The following is a 19,396-nucleotide window of genomic DNA, read 5'->3' as shown; positions in this document are numbered from 1 at the left end:
TTACTTGCATTAAGTTACTTTATTTGATTTGAACATTTGAGCTATTTTAAACTGCATCTCAATACTAAATTATTAAATCCTCCTTTAAAAAACAATTATTTACCTACTTTTTTCTTTGCATAATGATAAATAAATACATTCTACAACTCTCATAAGAATTCTTGTGAAAGACCAGTCGAATCTGCGTTTTTAATGGCAGTTAAACAGGCTATTTTTGCCACAGTACATTTAATAAATAAGCCCTGTTATGATCAGTTAACCTCTTTATGTGAGAAACATGTATCGAGATCTCCACATTTCTGAATACTTATTAGCCTTTTAATATGCAGCCATGTTTTTTTTCTTTTTTTGTGTAATTCTGAAGAATTCATTTCTACTGCTTCGTTTCAATACATTTTTGCATTTCAGATGTGCACTAAAAGTCAGATTTTTCACGACATGAACTTTGAAGAACCGCTCTAGGTGGGAATTGGCTTTAATGAGTGATGGTTTCTAACTGGCATTTATTTGCACATTCTGTTCCGTCTGTGATGGAAAATCTGCAATTTCCATGCTTCAATCCTACAGTGCTGGATTGTGGAGGATGATCATGTTGATGACACTGTACAGATCCAACTGTGACAGTATCACTTCACCACAGCCATCCAGACACCATCCATCAACTCTTTCAAATGCTGAAAGTGCACTTGAATAAACGCTGCATCTGAATATATGGCTGCTCATAACTCTCGTCGGCATTATTGTAAAACCTTTTCTGCTGAGGCTTGTATGAATGTTAACTGTTAGCAGAAAACTTTAGTTCACTGAATAATTTTTCTCTTCAAAACTCTGCTATCTGCTATTCACTAAAATCATTATTTGTGGTGTTTGGTGTAAGATATTTAAAAATAAATGTTTTTGCTGGGTAATGTCACTTTTTAATCTATAGTTAAAGGCTAAGTTATTAACCCTCCTGTAAATTTATTTATTTATTGATTTATTTAGTTAGTTAGTTAGTTAGTTAGTTAGTTAGTTAGTTAGTTAGTTCCCAAGGGGTATCTAATGATCCAAGAATATTTTCTTCGTATTTCCTAATTTTTTTTCTTGTGGCGAAAGTATTATTTACTTCCATTTGGCTGTAATAAAAGCAAATTTATTTTTATTTTTAAAATTTATTTATTTTACTAAGTTTAAGGTTATTATTGGCCCCTTAAGATTTTTTTCTCCATTTTATCACCTTGGAATTATACGGTTCTATCTGCATTGTGAATGATTTTTAAATATTGAGCTTAAAAAATATTTGCATTCCATAGCAAACAGTTTGTGTTTAACGTTTGTTTTTTTGTTTTTAAATAAAAACTCTTAATGTTAACAACTTATAGAAAAACATCCTATAATGTAAACAAGTTAAGTTTAAAAAGAATGTCAATAACTCAATTTTAACAAAAATGTCAGATAGAACCTTAAAATTTTAAGGTGATAATTTGGCTACAGAACCAAACCACTGTTGTTCACCCTTGTAAAGATCACACTTTAAGCTGAATACTAGTATTGCAAAATAACTTAAAAATTAAGTAAAATATACTGTAATCATTACAAAAACAAATTAAGTTAGTTATTACAAATGACCTGTTTATGTTTGAAAGAAAACTATTATGTTTAAAATGTGTTCAAGAAAACAGCACTCGGCACAAAATAAACTTACATTTTTACAGGAGGACTAATAATTTTGACAACTATTTAAAAAATAAAAAAAAGAACTTGGCTAAATGCTTTAGTTTTATTTTATTTTATTTTGTTTTATTTGCAATAATCATGGGAAAACTGACGGTGACCGAGAGAGTTTAACATGCTGCAATTTAAGAAAACAAGTGCAATTACACAAAACGGCAGAAAATTAAGAAAAGATCTTCAGTTTGACAACATGTTGTAAGTCCTCATTACACATACACTAATAAAATGCACTTCATTTGCACACAAGGTAAACTAATTAATAAAATGCACTATGCATTTCACAGCGCAAAGAATTCATATAAACGCTTGCATTTTCTCACAACACTGGCAAAAACATCAGAACAGAACAGAGTTTTTTCAAGAGGGACTAAAAATGTATTGAACGTTGCTTTGCTGTGACTATTGCTCAGTGAAGTTGTTAGTGATCTTTGAAAGATCTTTTTTTTTCTTATTTTAACATCCTAATTCCCTTGTCTTTTGTATTTAATTAGCCTAAATAACCATAACCTAAATAACCAGGTTTGTCACGTATTACGGTCCTCTTGAAACATTAATGTTGTGTTCTGTGCTATTTCAAAGTGTTGTGTGAAAATGCAGTGCGTTTTTGAAAATGTGTTTGCGTTGTGAGGATTTGCAGCACGTGTGCTGTCAAATGGATGAAGATCTTTTCTTTATTTGATGGCGTTTTTTGTAATTGCATATGTTTTTTTGTAATTGCAGCATGTGAAGCTCTCAGCCACTGTACTTTTCTAATCCACATTAAAAATGGTTGCGTTCATGTTGCAGTGCTAATTTTATTGTATTCAGTGTTTACTGAAGCTTGTTTTTGAATAAAAGTCGGTTTTGAATACCACACAATTGTCCTGACAAAAATGTTCCAAGCTAACAAACCCCTGCTAACAAAAATGTTCCAAGAACATTTAGCTAACATTCAGTTTTAAAACCTAATTATATTCATGTATTTTATACACTTCATTTTCAAAATATTGTGAAAGATTAGAGAACTAAACATTATTAACATTACAAGAGGAATGTTTGTCTAATAAAGTTTGAAAATCAGCTTCACCTGTTTCTTACAACATTGAAAATCCAAGCCAAGATGAACAAACAGCTTATCGTACTATACAAGAATAACAGAGCTGTACAATTGAATATTTCCAATAATTTTATTTTTAATAAATAATGCATAGAGATGACAGGGTTGAGCAGGTGTTATTTATATTTTAGCTACAGCATTACTGTATTTGCTGAAGAAAATAAATCATATTTAAATACTTTGTAAAAAAAAATTGCAGGGATCCACAATTTATTCGTGTTGTTTCAACAAAAACTGATTAATCCAAGCTAAATTTAAGTGGATTGAAGTATTGTTTTTTTTTATTTTATTTTTTTACTCATTTTAAATAAGTAGCTTGAAAAAGCAGTGAAATAAATTTTTTTTTGAGTGCATCCAAACAGTGTAATACAGAAAGTTGGCCTTGTTTACACTGAAATAACTATATTGCTGTACTAAATTAAGTTGAATCTAATTAATTTTTTAGGTTATTTTAACTTGTATCAAACAAAATAACTTAAAATATCAAGTTAAACTTTGTATAACTTAAAAATAGTTGGAACCTGATCAACTTAAAAAAAAAAAAAAGCAGATATAACTTTAGCTTATTTTAATAGGTGTATTTTAAAAATGTTATATATATATATATATATATATATATATATATATATATATATATATATATATATATATATATATATATATATATATATATATATATATATATATATATATATATATATATAATGTATAATGTGTATATATATATATATATATATATATATATATATATATATATATATATATATAATGTATAATGTGTATATATATATATATATATATATATATATATATATATATATATATATATATATATATATATAATGTGTATATATATATATATATATATATATATATATATATATATATATATATATATATATATATATATATATATATATATATATATATTATACGTCAATACAAGTAAATATCCTGTTTGTAGATTGGACAACTTACACTTTTAAATTATTTCTTAACTTTGCTTTCTGTTCATGATGGATATTAATTATATTGTTTTTATGTTTTTAGTAGATGCTTATTTTAAGCAAAATATGAAAACCATGAGCAATTCTCAGACACCAATTATTTTCTTCTTGGGGCTCTATCCTCATTCAAACCATTTACGATTTTACGAAATGTAAATTCATTCATTCATTCATTCATTCATTTTCCTTCGGCCAATTCTCTACTTCAGGGATTGCCACAGCGGAATGAACTGCCAACTATTCCAGCATATGCTTTTCACACAGCGATACCCTTCTAGCCACCACCCAGTACTGGGAAACAACCACACACTCTCATTCACGCACACACATACACTCGGCCAACTTATTCATTCAATTCACCTAGCGCATGTCTTTGGACTGTGGAAGAAACCGGAGCCCACACTGGGGGAACATGCAAACTCCACACAGAAATGCTAACTGACCTGGTTGGGACTTGAACCAGTGACCTTCTTGTTGTGCTAACCACTGAGTCATCGTGTTGCCTTATAAAATAATGAATAATAATACAGACTGTGTAGGAAGATTTTAAAAATATTATAGACCAGACCTATTTAAACAAGCCTTCCATTAGCATTACTGGATAAATGTTTGTTCATAGCTTTGACAGCACATTAGGCAAATTAGCGAAAACGTTATTTATTCAAATTCTGACAAAGGCCACAGCTGTCAGGGTCACGCAAAAAAAAAAAAAAAAAAAAAAAAAATATATATATATATATATATATATATATATATATATATATATATATTTCCCCACAGCAGCTGTTTGCTGTCATCACAAACTGACCGACTGAATGAACAGACACAACAATTAGACGATCTCTGCAACATTAAAACAATCTCTTCAGACACTCCCGTCATAATCTTTGCGTCTCAAAATCACAGCTTTAAGAACAAAACGAACAGTCTCTGCTTGGGGCGTAGGCTGCCTTTTTTTCTGCCTTGTTTTGTTGAATACTGCTATGGATTGTCAGGTTTGTCTTGTTTGTTGCTCCTCTGAAACAACACAGCATACCAGACGACTGTGTCATTCCTGTTATATTGCACATTGACACAGATCGCAGGGAGTGTCTGTGATTTACGGATGGCATCTCTCTCAGCTGGAGTAAAAAAACAGTCCAGGCATGAACGTGTTGAGCAACACCGCCGGGCTGATGGTCAGAAAGCATGCATTTGTTTTATGCTCTATAATTTGAGTGCACTTAATATGATGCAAATCGCACTCGCACATAATGAATGACCCTATTGTTTAGCGCACGCTACATCTGCTGCTGCGCTTTTCTGAAATGCACATGCAAGTGCATTGAAGTGAATCTCAGAAGCTGTGATATTCAGAGCTATACTATTTGCATAAAGTGGAGTGGGAGGCCAGCGCAACTTCTTAATATGCAGGGTTAATTTATGCATATCACGGTCACACTTTGACAGTCGTAGAAACTCGATACAGCCCACACAAAGTGAAGAGAAAAATGACCTTTAACACTGGAAAAGCCTCAAAAGAGACTGTTGGATAATGTAAATAAATAGAAGATGTGCTTTTTTACGCACCTGCATGGTTTAGACATACTGCAATGATGTAGGGGAAGTGGATCCAGAGCTTGCTCATAGCCAGATATCAGCTTTTTTTTAAATACAGAAAACCTAGAGGAAAAAAGAGCACAGACTGTCATTGTCCCTCGCTGACTGGACATCTCATTTGCAAGTGTGAATCATCAGAATCTGATAAGGGTCTCGCGTATGACAAATTCAAATGTCATTTTACTCAAAGAAAGAAATAGGAAAGTCTTGGGTTTCGATTCAAAGGTGTAAAAACAAAACATTTTAGATACTTTCAGGCAAAGTTTGGTTTAAATTTAATATCTAAAGGAAAATGTGAATCCTTTCACGTTCAAACTTTATTAACTTCTATTAATTTATTCTTATTATATTAATATAGTTACTTGTATTAAAAATAATTTTATAAACTTTTAGATTTTTATCTTATATTATTGTTATTCATGTGTTGTTGTCGAATATTGTATATATATATATTATAAAAGAGTGGAATTCATTAAATGTAGTAAATTTGATCTGATTTTGCTGACTGGACACCTTATTTGCAAGTGTGAATAATCAGAATCTGATATAAGGGTCTCGCGTATATCAAATGTCACTTTGCTCAAAGAAAGAAATGGGTAAGTCTTAGGTTTCGGTTCAAAGGTGTAAAAACAAAACTTATTATACACTTAGTCAAAGTTTGAACTTAAAATTTATATATAAATGAAAATAGTTTTAAATGCAATATTCCTTTCAAAATCAAACTCTAATAACTTTTATTAATTTATATTATTTATTATATTAAAATAACTTGTATTAAATTACTTTTATAAACTGTTTTAGATTTTTATCTTCTATATTATTGTTGTTTATGTATTATTTATTGCTGTTGATGTCTTTTTATTGTTATACAGTTGAAGTCAGAATTATTAGCCCACCCTGAATTATTAGCCCCCATGTTTATTTGATATTTTTTCAACACATTACTAAACATAATAGATTTAATACCTCCTTTCTAATAACAGATTTATTTTACCTTTGCCATGATGACAGTACATAAAATTTAACTAGATATTTTTCTACATTCTAGTATTCAGCTTAAAGTCACATTTAAAGGCTTAACTAGGTTAATTAAGTTAACTAGGCAGGTTAGGGTAATTAGGGAAGGTGTTGTATAATGATGGTTTGTTTTGTAGACTGTCGGAAAAAAAATTGCTTAAGTGGGCTAATAATTTTGACCTTAAAATGTTTTATAAAAAAATAAAAACTACTATTATTCTAGCCGAAATAAAACAAATAAGACTTTCTCCAGAAGAAAAAAAATATTATCAGACATACTGTGAAATTGGGAATTTTTTTGGGAAATTTAAACATTTGGGAAATATTTAAAAAATAATAAAAAATCAAAGAGGGTTTAATAATTCTGATTTCAACTGTATATATTTTTATTATTATATATTATAGTAGTAATATTTATTAAATGTTGTGAATTTGATCTGATTTTGCCATGAAATAGCCAGAGAAACTTATATGGCAGTAATTTCAAAACTTTCTCTAAATGAAAGTATTTGTTACCTATCAAATGTTCACTATCCAATGGCAAGTCTGTTGACATTGTTGTGATATTTTTGGCTAAGGCATATGAAGTGGTTTCATAATGTAGGTTCAAGTGGTCATATTGGAGGCACTGAGCATAAACAATGCTACTGCGCCAATCAAAATAGCATATTCTGCTGATTAATGCTACTAAAAAAGATCAATATTTGTCATGTTTTGGACTGTACTAATTGGTCAGACCTAAAAAAAAAAACAACAACACTTCTTTAGAGTACTGCAGAATTCCAAAAGTTATCCTCTAGGGCACAGGTGTCAAACTCAGTTCCTGGAGGGCCGCAGCCCTGCACAGTTTAGTTCCAACCCTAATTAAACACACCTGATCAAACTAATTGAGTCCTTCAGGCTTGTTTGAAACCTACAGGTAAGTGTGTTGGAGCAGGGTTGGAACTAAACTGTGCAGGGCTTCGGCCCTCCAGAAATTGAGTTTGACACCCCTGCTCTAGGGCCACACAAAATATTTATTAATTTATTTATTTTTTTAATTAATTAATTTATTATTTAATTTATTTTTACATTTGTATTTTATTTTAATTGCTAAGGGGTGTTTAATGAACCAAGGGAATTTTATTAGTATTTCCTGTAATATTTTTCCTTGAGGAGAACGTATTATTTTCTTTAGTTTGAATGGAATAAAAGCAGTTCATTTTTTTTTCTTATTTAAGAATAATACTAGCCCCTAAAAAATACATATTTTCAATTGGCTACAGAAGAAACCACAGATGTCTGGATATATGGAAAATTGCCCTATAGGATAACACTTTAAGCTGAATACTAGTATCTTGCAAAAATAACTAGTAAAATATTCTGTACTGTCTTTATAGCAAAGATAAAATTAATTTGTTTTCAGAATTTAGTTATAAAAATTATGTTTAAAATTTGTTGAAAATAGCAGCATTGTCAAAATAAAATTTTACAGGACGGGCTAATCATTTTGACTTAAGCTGTATTTAGTTGTACTATAGTTTTACCGCACAATTGTAATCATTAATTTACAGTGCACTTGTAAAATGTACAGTATTACAGGCAACCAATATTGCCAGTAATACTGTATATTTTACAGCATTTTATTATTATTATTATTTTTACAGTTTTTCATTCAAGTAATTTTTGATTGATATGATTTTAGATAATTTATGTACACTATTAGAGCTGTGAACCTGCTCTCACTGTTCGGTTATGATTATCATGTCATCGATTCGGTTTAATTTAATATCTCGGTGCATCACGGTGCATTGATGGTGCTTTCCATTGGGTTTTATATTTTCTTCACAGCAGAATTCTTGTATTAAAATGTATGAATATATTTATTTTTATACACTATTTGTAATGCAATTTTGTCATTTAATACAGTCAGATATATAAAACTGTACCTTTAAACAACAAGAGCATTTATAGTAATTATTATAAACAAATATAAATATCCCGCTCACTTTCTGATCCTTGTTAACCAAGTTCTCTTACACCCCTTTGATTGTTTACACCCTCAACAAAAACAGCTGCGATTGGTTGTGCGCTGAGCTCTTCACAGATGAGTGATACTGATAGGCAGCAGCGGCAATCACAGATGATCCATGATAGACACTGGAGAAAACTCTGCAGACGTGTTTGTATCCAAAAGTATCGCTGTAAAACAGCCGAGAGGGGAGTAAAAGTCACGCCAGCAGGCCATATGGGCCCACAGTGAAGAAGAGCGAGAGAGAAAGAAATGGAGTACTCTGTCTCAATTGCAGTGAAATAGGGGCTTCTGCTATAAGTGTCAGTGAAAAACTGATCCAGCAAACACGCACGCAGTGAAATTGTGCACAGTTTCTGCGTTTTTAACTAGTTGGAGTGTTGTAAATACTTGCCTCGCTCGCCTATAAGCTATGGTGACATAGTGCATATGAGATAAATGACGTCAGTACATAATAAACGGTTATGATTATTACTGAACCGATACTGAATTACCCGCATCTGCATCGGGGTACATCGAAGAAACAATTAATTTTGACACCCCTATACACTACTGTGTTTAAAGTAATATTTTTCTGTCTTTTGGTGGATGTATTACAGTATACGAGAGACCTGCTGTAGCTTTGTTTACCAAGCAAGCACTTCTAATTGGATTTTGACTGTAAATCTCAAATTAATGTCTTTTGTATTTTATGAGAGGTTTTCAGCTCCTGCACTCTCAGAAACGTTTTTTTTTACAAAACACAGAAATGAAAAAAGAAGTCAGCAGATTCTGTATGGCACGTCACGCTTTTGCAAAGTATGATGGTGTCCTGGATTATCATCTGTGCTGATTCTGGAACATAATTTTTGTTTGTTTGAAAATCTAATCCAGACTTATTCCCTACTCGAAACCCAACTATAACTTTTAAATTATTCTTTAAGTCAGAGGGGAATAGTTGGATAACAATCATATAGAAGTGCATAAACCCAACCGTAAGCCTAAGCTTAACATAAACTGTAAACGTATCCCTTAATTCTGATTGGCTGATTGGAATGTTGTTCCAGGATCAACATGAATGTTAGTTAAGCAACATGTCCTTCTTGGTGAAATCAGTTTGGCGTTCTCTCTGGTCCTGCTTGATTTGTTAGATCCAGGACAAGAATCTTGACTCCTTGTTTTTATTATTTCCTCTTGAGCACAAAGGCTAATATCATAATTAATACTGCACATATCAATTACCAAATTCAGTTTGTCAAAATATCACACCCTTTCCTGCTTAGAAAGTCCTCTGTCGGATTTAGCAGCTTTCACACATTTTTCTCCCCTCCATAATTTAGACTGCATACGTAAACAGCCTGAACATATTCAGTAAAACATTAACCATGAAATCAATATGGATGTTTAAATCTGGGTATCGCCAGTATGGCCACACAGGGTAGCTGATTAAATCTGGACATAGGTTTAAACCCTCTATATATCATGCCTGAAACGTGAAGGGGGGTTGTGAAAGAGAAAGAAAACCTCATAAAGCAGGAGTGGATTTACTTGTTTGAATTTCAAAGCACTGAAACGGATCCTTATCAGAGTTTCTATAAATCATTTAAGGGGCAAATCGTGCGCCACTAAAACTCACTGTGATTAAAACTTTGAGGAGTCCTGTGACAACTGAATACAGCTGACACACGTACACACACTTTCACAATCAAATCAGACAGCTTTTGATTCAATAAGCCTCCTCTGAGCACTTGCTTATACTGACGGCCTGTAATAATCATTTCAGTCTCATAAGAAATTAAATAAGCCAGAAAAAAACTAATTAATGAAGGTCAAAACGGGCAAGGATTTCATTTCTATTAGCTCTTTGAAAGAGCAAAGTCCAAACTGCAGTACATTTCTTGCTATCGCAACAAGCTCCAATTCTTTTGTTGATTTAAAGCTTATGTAAACGAAAAAAAAAAAACATTTCTGTGAGAGAAAAAAATTAATTACCTTTTTTTTTTTTTTTTAAACAAGCAACCGAGTTCAGTAATCCTTAAGACAGGTGCTTTCTTTGTGGTTTCCTCAACTCTCACTCTCACCTAAAGCAGGTAAACAGGTGTTTCCTCTCAGGCTCCGCCCCCTCACCGTATTCCACCAATCGCAGGCTGAGATTTCCAGACTGAGCGAAACTTGCAGCTGACCAGCCTATTTACATCTGACATGTTTGATCGGTGATTCACAGGCTCTGTGGAGGCAGTTGAGGTTTTAGTGCTAGTGAAATGTGCCCTAAGGATCATCTAATATGAAATGTGTTCACAGTAACTAAGTGGGTTAAAACATGCATTTTGGTAGACAGTGAGAGGATTTAATCATCTCTTTTCACAGTTAAGCAGGCCTTCTCACTTAAATGCTTAAAATCAATGCTAAATTTACATATTATGATATAACAGGCCATATATGTATCAGTAGTGATAGGATATCAAAATAAACCAACATTTACCAGTAATACTATTGAAGTCAGATTTATTAGCCCTCCTGAATTATAGCTTTCTGTATATTTCCCCCCTAATTTCTATTTATCAGAAATATTTTAACACATTTCTAAACATAATAGTTTTAATAACTCCTTTCTAATAACTGATTTCTTTTATCCTTGCTATGATGATAGTAAATAATATTTTAATAGATATTTTTCAAGATACAAGTATTCAGCTTAAAGTGACATTCAAAGGCTTAACTAGGATTAATTAGGCAAGTTAGGGTAATTTGGCAAGTTATTATGTAACGATGGTCTGTTTTGCAGACAATTTAAAAAAATATTGCTTAAGTTGGCTAATAATATTGACCTTAAATAATTTAAAAATAAAATAAAAACTCTTTTTATTCTAGTTGAAATAAAACAAGACTTTCTTTAGAAGGAAAAATATTATAGGAGATACTGTGGAAAAATTCCTTGCTCTGTTAAACATCATTTGAAAAATATTTGATAAAGAAAATACATTGTATTTTTAGTAATACTGGTAATAATTTTGACTTCAACTGTGTGTGTGCGCGTGTGTGTGCGTGCATGCGTGTGTGTGTGTGTGTGTATATCTGTATATACATGTGCTGAAGGACTTTTTTTTCTTTTCATCAGTGTTTAGCGAGGTAAGAGGGGTTATTCATGAGTTAGAATTGTTTTGCTATATTTCTTTATTTTGTTTGGCTTTTATCCTCCCCTTACTCGAGTTTAACAAATTTTTGTTTGATACTTTGTTTGAATTTGCTACTTTATTATATTCTTTTTATTACTGTAAATATTTATGTTTTTTGTATTTATTTGTATATTACTCTGGTTTCAGTTTAGTACATTAAATACTTTTGTTGGAAGTTCTGTTATCAGACTTTTGCTTACACCCTCACATTGTAAAATTTCCACACTTTTTAAATGTTATTCCTTATAAGTAAGTTTTGTGAAAGTTAGGACAGGCGTGCGCTTTGTCTATAACATGAATTATTCCTGTACTCCACTGGAAAACAGAAAAGTTTCCACACAGGCGACTTAAAGTGTCTGGGGGACCAGTAATCTCAATATATGCAAAGCAGCCATTCTGCGTATACAGTAGTGACCAAGTGTTATCTCCAGGGCCAGACGGAATCTGTGGACAATTTTTGGTATTTCTGCTGAGAATTTTGGTAAAAATCTGCGGATTTCTGCGGAATTATTTTGGGAGTATCCAGTGGAGTATCATAACCAAAACCTTAATATATTAAATAAAAAGTACTAAATTACTGAATAAAAACTGAATAAATTCAGATTTACACATTTACTCAAGTAAATAAACAGAATTAATGAAGGGCTAAAAATCTGCAGAAATCTGCGGAATTCTGCGGAAAATCTGCGGAATTCTGCGCGTGCAGATTCCGTGTGGGCTTAGTTATCGCTCACCGAAGTCACTCAATGACATGACATGGAAAATACTAACTTTAGAATATAATATTTAGAACAAAAGCTCATCATTACTAATACATTTTAATCAACTGTGATAAAATAAAGATGTTTAAATTAGTTCACTTAGTTAGATACAACACTCTAAAAACTGCTGGGTTGAAAACAACCCAATTTGGGTTGTTTTGGTAACCCAGCGCTGGGTAAAAAAGGGACAAACCCAACGCTGGGTTACTTTAACCCAGCAAGTTGGGTTACAAGTTTAACCCAGCATGCTGGGTTGTGATTTTAACCCAACTATTAGTTAAAAATTACTACACTGCTGGGTTGAATGTAACCCAAAATGGGTCAGAAATTTAATCTAGAAACTGATGATTAAAATCACTAAAATAAAAACAATTCTACAGCAATACATAGTTGTTCAGTAATGGAATTTTATTTATGACAAAAGATAAAATGTGTCCAAATGAATTTGAGATTTTTCCCATCTGCACCTCAGCATTAACCCTTTGACTGCCTGCTCTACCAAATGGTTGACCTCGTTTTTACTGTTTTAAATAATGACTGTTAAAGTCATAAGAAAAAAGATGATTTAGTGTTCAAAATATTTCTTTTAAATATATATATATATATATATATATATATATATATATATATATATATATATATATATATATATATATATATATATATATATATATATATATTTTTTTTTTTTTTTTAATTGGTCTTACACATAATTTTTCAGATTTTTCATAATTCTGGTACTTTTACCATAAACATACATATCAATCATTTGGTAGAGGTTGATATTTTAGAAATTATAACATGTGTTAAAATGTACTGATTGTGTTCAATAGCGACATTAGCAGTTGAGAAATGCAATCCAATTTTTTTTCTTGAAAGGGTTGTTAAAGGGTTAAGACGATTTCTGTGAAAATTTATCAAACTGTATCACAGAAACACTGACTAAAGTTCAGTAACATTGCATCAGACTGAAATCAGACAAATTACCTTAAGAAAATGCATATTTGAAATACATTCAAAAACATTTATAAATCAGGAATCATCAGTAAGAGGCAATTGCAATGTTATTGCAGAGTAGAGAAAAACAATAGTATAAGGAAGTAATAATGAAAATGCATCTAAATGACTGAAGTCAGAAAGTAATTTGAGCACAAACATCAACATATTCTCATATAAATCATCAACTGCAATGCAGAAAAAAATATGTGAAAGTAATAATGAAAAGGCATCAAACAGCTTGAAAAAACAAAACAAACAATAAAAACTAAGAAAATACAAATTTTATATTAAGAAAAAATAAGAAAACATTTTATAACTTTCCCTTTAACAATTATGTGCCAACATCAATATATGAGATATAAAGCAATCATCAGTAAGGATGATCAAGTTCAATGTAAATGCAGTTTTGAAGAAAAAACAGATATAAAAGTTAAAATGAAACCTGAGGATGGAAGCATTTTAAAACAAATTTGAAATAGGAAAACTTTTTTTAACTTTTACTCGAACAATCATGTGCAAACATCAATCCTGAGATATAAAAGAGTCTGTAAGAAACATTAGTTGCAATGTAACTGCAGTGTAGAGTGTCTTAAAAAATATCTAGTCCATTATTATGTGCCGTCATCATAGCAAAGAGAAAAGAAATCAGTTATTAGAAATGAGTTATTAAAACTATTCTTTAGAAATGGGTGTCATGGTGGCAGAGTGGGTAGTACGATTGCCTCACAGCAACAAGGTCGGTGGTTTAAGCCTCAGCTGGGTCAGTTGGTGTTTCTGTGTGGAGTTTGCATGTTTTCCCCGTGTTCGTGTGGGTTTTCTCTGGGTGCTCCTTTTCCCCCACAATCCAAAGTACAAGTTAAAGAACACAGAATCCAAGGAAGCAGTGAGGTCACAGTATTAATGATTACTGTTTTTCAGCAAAAATTAATGCTAGCAGAACCCTTACTGCTAGTGTCTCCTCCCCAGGATGTCCATAAACCACAGTCTGCCACACCAGGGAACACTGCTTGGGGTAGTTCACACCAAAGATGTAGAATGCTTTATAGCAAACGTCCACTTTGGCAAGTAATGTACTTTGCAATAATAAATAGCACAGCACGTGAGCAAAGGCTTGAAAGAAGTGGTGGTCTCCAAGGATGAGAACATGAGGAAACTCAATAGATTCTTGAATTCAATGGATGAAGATACTCAGCAATATTGGTCCCAATCTGAAAAAATAAATAGAAGTAAGATTTATTAAAAACTCAAAAGTGTAAAAGTTAAATATCTTTAGAGTTAACTTTAGAACACCTAAAATACCTTTAGAAGCAAATAAGGCCATAACACACCAAGCTATCAGCCAGTGTTGGCATTAGTTAACCACTGACCATGGCACCATGCTGCAATTTTTTGGCCCGAGTGAAGATGACAATGCAACAACAGGTTTGCCTAAGGAACTTTTTTTAATAAGTAATAGTAAGGCAAGATGAGCATTTGAAATTATTAAGTATTTAATTGTGTTTTCTTAATGAGAATAGATAAGACCCTTCTTCCTGAGCTGGGACTGTTTGCAACCGTATTTGTATCATTTGAAGCCGCATTTAAATTTTCTTTAAAAACTTCAAAAATGAGGCACAATCTCAGTTCAAGATGGATAAAATTGCTGAAATATTTTCCTAAAAAAAAAATCTTTCTGACTGAAGAAAGAATGACATGAACATCTTGGGTGACAAGGGGGTGAGTACATTATGTGTGAATCTTTTGTTGGAAGTGGACTTCTCCTTAAATGAAAATAATTGGCTTACAGGCCATTTAGAGTTTGTTGCATTCACTATCTATATAAAGCATCTTATCATTAAAAATTTGAAACCATAGCTGTGACCAAATCACAACTTTCACAAAACCGTCATCTTTTTATGTTTTATGCAGCAGATGCCCTTTCAACTGCAACCCATCACACTTTCATTTACACACACACTATGGACAATTCAGCTTACCCAATTCAGCTACACCGCATGTCATTGGACTGTGGAGGGGAAACCCATCCAAGGCTCAAACCAGCGACCATCTTGCTGTGAGGCGACAGCACTACCCACTGCGCCCCCATGCCACCCTAATAACAAACATAAAAATAACATTTTCATTGTTAATAAAATAACTAAGACAATCATTATGCATTAAATGCATCATTATGCATCGAGAAACCTTTAATTGAATCCTTACCCTCTGAATTGTATTCAAATTGACCTAAAAACGAGGAAAGGTTCGCTCCTGTGCTAAAAATAAAACAAGAGAATGTCACTGGTTGCATGAACAGCAGATTTTAAAAAATAACCAGACAAAAACAAATTTGTATTAGAGTTCAATCTCTCAGTTTAAAGTGTTGAAGTGGCTAATGATTACTAGGGCTGCCCCCTAATAATTGAATAACCATTAGTCAACTAAAAATTTATTATTCATTCATTCATTTTCTTTTTAGCTTTGTCGCTTTATTAATCTGGGGTAACCACAATGGAATGAACCACCAACATATCCAGCATAAGTTTTATGCAGCGAATGCCCTTTCAGCTGCAACCCATCACTGGGAAACAAATACTCATTCACACACATACACCATTGACAATTTAGTCTACTTAATTCACCTTTACCACGTCTTTGGAAACCTGGGCACCTGGAGGAAACCCACGCGAACACGGGGAGAACATACAAACTCCACACAGAAAGGCCTACTGACCCAGCCAAGGATCGATCAAGTGACCTTGTTGCTATGAGGCGAATGTGCTACCCACTAGTTGCAGAAAAAAAGTCCACACTGGCAAAGTCAATGTATGCTGCATGAATCCGCTGTGTAAAAAATATGCTGGATAAGTTGGCGGTTCATTCCGCTGTGGCGACCCCTGATTAATAAAGGGACTGAGTCAAAAAGAAAATGAATTAATGAATAAATGGTTTATTAATAAATCTGTAATTATTCAACTAATGCTTCAAATGAACATCACAAGTCAACCAGACAAATGTTTAGACAAGGGCAGCCCTAATGATTACAATGAACCAAGTAAAATATTATTACATACCTTCAAATGTGGGGATTAACTCCTCAAGATTGCATTCTTTTAGTTTGATTTTCACGCAATTATCCATCTGAAAAAGAATAACAGATAAAAGCGTTTAAGCAAAATTAAGTAAAAAAAGATCATGTTAGCCAAAAGTCACTATATCACAAAAATACTCCTAAATGATAATAATTATCCAGGGTGTCACATAAAACGGTGGTCAAACTTTTTCTTTTTGCAGTCGAAGATGATTAGGTTGGAATTAGCCTTAGCTCAGACATTTCCGTTAGCATGAAACGACCCTTACATACAGGATTAATTAAAGATAGCTCAAATCACGTCTAGAATGTAAAATGCTCATAGTAAATTAATAACATTTGCTATTCAATGTACAGATATACAGCTAAACAAAATGTACATGCAGAGCAGGACAATTATTGTATATATTTTGATTAAAAAAAAAACATTGTTAGAAGCTGAATTCAACACTTATGCATCAAAGTATTGTCACAAAAATCCATGAACAAACTTAAGAAATACAAGAGTAAAAATACTACTTACTGCTTTACAGTTAACACCCCAGAAAGATCACAAATCACATTAACGTTACTTACAGTCATCACCTAGCCAACATAAAAATCTGTGTCATTCAAAAGGCATTTTATTACAATTAAAAGCTCCTAAATTATCCTAGGTGTTGTGTTTATAAAGTGGTCATCAAACATGCTTCACGTTAGTTTCATTAGTTACCTTATACTTTTCGAGCTCCTTCCGATGCCATGCGCGCTTACCCGTCCACCGATCAACAGGCTGGGTGTGAGGGGAGCACAGGTCAGGCGTTAGGCGGAGCAACAGCTCGGGCGTTAGGCGGAGAAACAGGTCCGGAGAAACAGGTCGCCGTTAGGCGGAGAAACAGGTCCGGAGAAACAGGTCGCCGTTAGGCGGAGAAACAGATCCGGAGAAACAGGTGGCTCGTCAGGCGGACTCGGAGCAACAGTTCAGCCATAAGGCGAGCACAGGTCAGCGTGAGGCGGAGCAACAAGTCGGCCATCAGGCGGAGAAACAGAAAAAAAAGCGCGTGTATATTATACTAAGTAAACTAAGTGTGTTGTTTCTTATGAAAATTGTTAAATACACACTAAATAACTTACGTCTCACACAGAATTTCACTCGCTTCCCCTCAAAGACAGCGCAAAGAAAATGGCGGTTTCTCACGTTGATGTCCCTGCATGTTGACGTGACGTGCGTGCTCTCTTTCACGTCCGCGTTCCCAACCCAGCACTGCTGGGTTATAGATAAAGATCGATTTTCAACCCAAATTGGTTGAATCAACCCAATTTTGTTACCCAGCAGTCTCAACCCAGCATTTGGGTTAAAAAACCAACCCAGCGTTTTTTAGAGTGAAGTGATGTCAACCTCAACAATGGGCAGCAGGAGGCGTGAGTACCTCGGTACGCCACGAGAGTTTCGCGATACGTATTGTAGTTGGTGTATCGCGATATTTCGGTTCGGTTGTAATATCGTTACACCCCTAACTTTTACACTGCTACTCACCTCAAAAATAAACAATTAGATGCAAAACATTGATTAGAGCTCCACTATTTTACTATTTCAATAAATGTAAAGCTTTCAGAAAGAAAAACAGTTTAATGCAGACTACACTATATTATTGTCACTACATGGAGCCAAACAGAGGTGTGAATAGGCAAATTAATATGGATATGAATGTATTCATTAATGGTCAATTCAAAGTACCTGAATTAACCTAGTATTAGATATAGAGGTTGTTATCTGGGAATAACATATTTTGGAATATTGTTATTGACCAATCAGAATCAAGTATTGCAGAAAACTGTATAATAATGTGATGTAAAAACACCTGCTGTTTAAAAAGTCAATATTACAGCTTGTTTTGGGGTGTCAGGTTGGAAAGTCAAATCTGTTTGTGGAAAATATAAAGTATGTTGTGAGTGTGTTCGCATTTTATTTGGCCCGTACAATTCCAAGAAACACAAAGTCGATTTCTTGAAAAGATTAACAAGACTAAAACAGCATGTTCACAGTGCTCCTCATCTGTTTGGATGCCATAACAATACTGTTATTATTTAATTATTGTTGGCGTTGACGTTAAAAGCTCTGTTCAATTGAACGCGTGTTATTATTTTGGTGCTGATAAACCTGTTGTTCGGCTTCATGACTAACACCAATTCAATATTAGTGTTTGTTCTTGTGTGTTAGGGTAAAACTCCCACTTGTTGTTTATGGATTTACAAAACTGTGGGATTTCTTACTCATAAGCCTTTGCCATGTGAGTCACTATGCAGTTTATTCAGCCTGTCTCATTCAGGGTAGTTTCACCACATTTTATGTAATTTAGCTTTTGATAATTAATTTTGACACTGCAAAATGCAAAACTAAAATGAGAGGTGTGCCTTGTATTTGATATTGGATGACTAAAGAATTTTTTAATGTAGACACATTTACTTAATAAAAACCTTCTAATTATTAATAATAAATTATTATTAATAGTTGTTCCTAAAACTTGGATAGGTGACAAGACTTAGTGTAGTGTAGGTCTTAGTGTAAGACTTAGTGTAGTGTATGTACACAAATAGTTATGGGTTATTCTAGAGTTAACATTTTGTACATGTCTCCCATTTCTCCACGTTTTTAGTTTTTTTAAATTAGTTTGATCTAAAATATTAGTCAAAGATAATAATTGTTATATATTATATATTGTTGTTATATATATATATATATATATATATATATATATATATATATATATATATATATATATATATATATATATATATATATATGAGCAATATCACACGAGTAGCAGTACCAGTGCCGATATACAGCCATTTCGCATAGCTACAAGTGTGATATTGCGTTTATACAACAGTTTGACGGCAAAACAAAATCAAACATGGAGAGAGTCAAAAACCCTTTTGCATGAGGAACTACTTTCTTCCGGATTCAAATCATAAGCTGACAGTTAAA

At 32.7% G+C, this 19,396-nt stretch overlaps 1 protein-coding gene and 1 long non-coding RNA gene across 6 annotated transcripts in view; both read right to left on the bottom strand.

Moving 5' to 3' along the window:
* Nucleotides 1–10,495, bottom strand: part of vsig8b (V-set and immunoglobulin domain containing 8b) — a 35,295-nt gene extending 24,800 nt beyond the window's left edge. Inside the window, exons 1-2 of one of the 2 annotated variants that reach the window (XM_073909669.1) lie at nucleotides 10,415–10,495; nucleotides 5,386–5,478 (exon numbers count right to left, since the gene is read on the bottom strand). In XM_073909669.1, coding sequence (XP_073765770.1) covers nucleotides 5,386–5,443 — 58 coding nt within the window. In that variant the 5' untranslated portion in view covers nucleotides 5,444–5,478; nucleotides 10,415–10,495. Of the gene's footprint in view, nucleotides 1–5,385; nucleotides 5,481–10,414 lie in introns of those variants that run through there. The other variant, NM_001130781.2, reaches the window with a different exon arrangement.
* A 2,856-nt stretch (nucleotides 10,496–13,351) lies between these two features.
* LOC101885047 (uncharacterized) lies at nucleotides 13,352–17,197 on the bottom strand. Of its 4 annotated transcripts, none has more exons than XR_012383941.1 (6): nucleotides 17,141–17,197; nucleotides 16,952–17,013; nucleotides 16,412–16,478; nucleotides 15,561–15,613; nucleotides 15,335–15,450; nucleotides 13,352–14,566 (listed from the first exon to the last, which is right to left on the bottom strand). It is a non-coding gene; the product is annotated as an uncharacterized lncRNA (long non-coding RNA). The 4 variants fall into 4 exon arrangements; XR_012383942.1 differs by having other exon boundaries at nucleotides 15,561–15,608; XR_011016532.2 differs by lacking the exon at nucleotides 16,952–17,013.
* Nucleotides 17,198–19,396: the final 2,199 nt, after the last annotated feature.

Source organism: Danio rerio, chromosome 8 (genome assembly GCF_049306965.1).
Source record: "Danio rerio strain Tuebingen ecotype United States chromosome 8, GRCz12tu, whole genome shotgun sequence".
NCBI classification, from domain to species: domain Eukaryota; kingdom Metazoa; phylum Chordata; class Actinopteri; order Cypriniformes; family Danionidae; genus Danio; species Danio rerio.
This window is presented reverse-complemented; position numbering and strand designations above follow the sequence as displayed.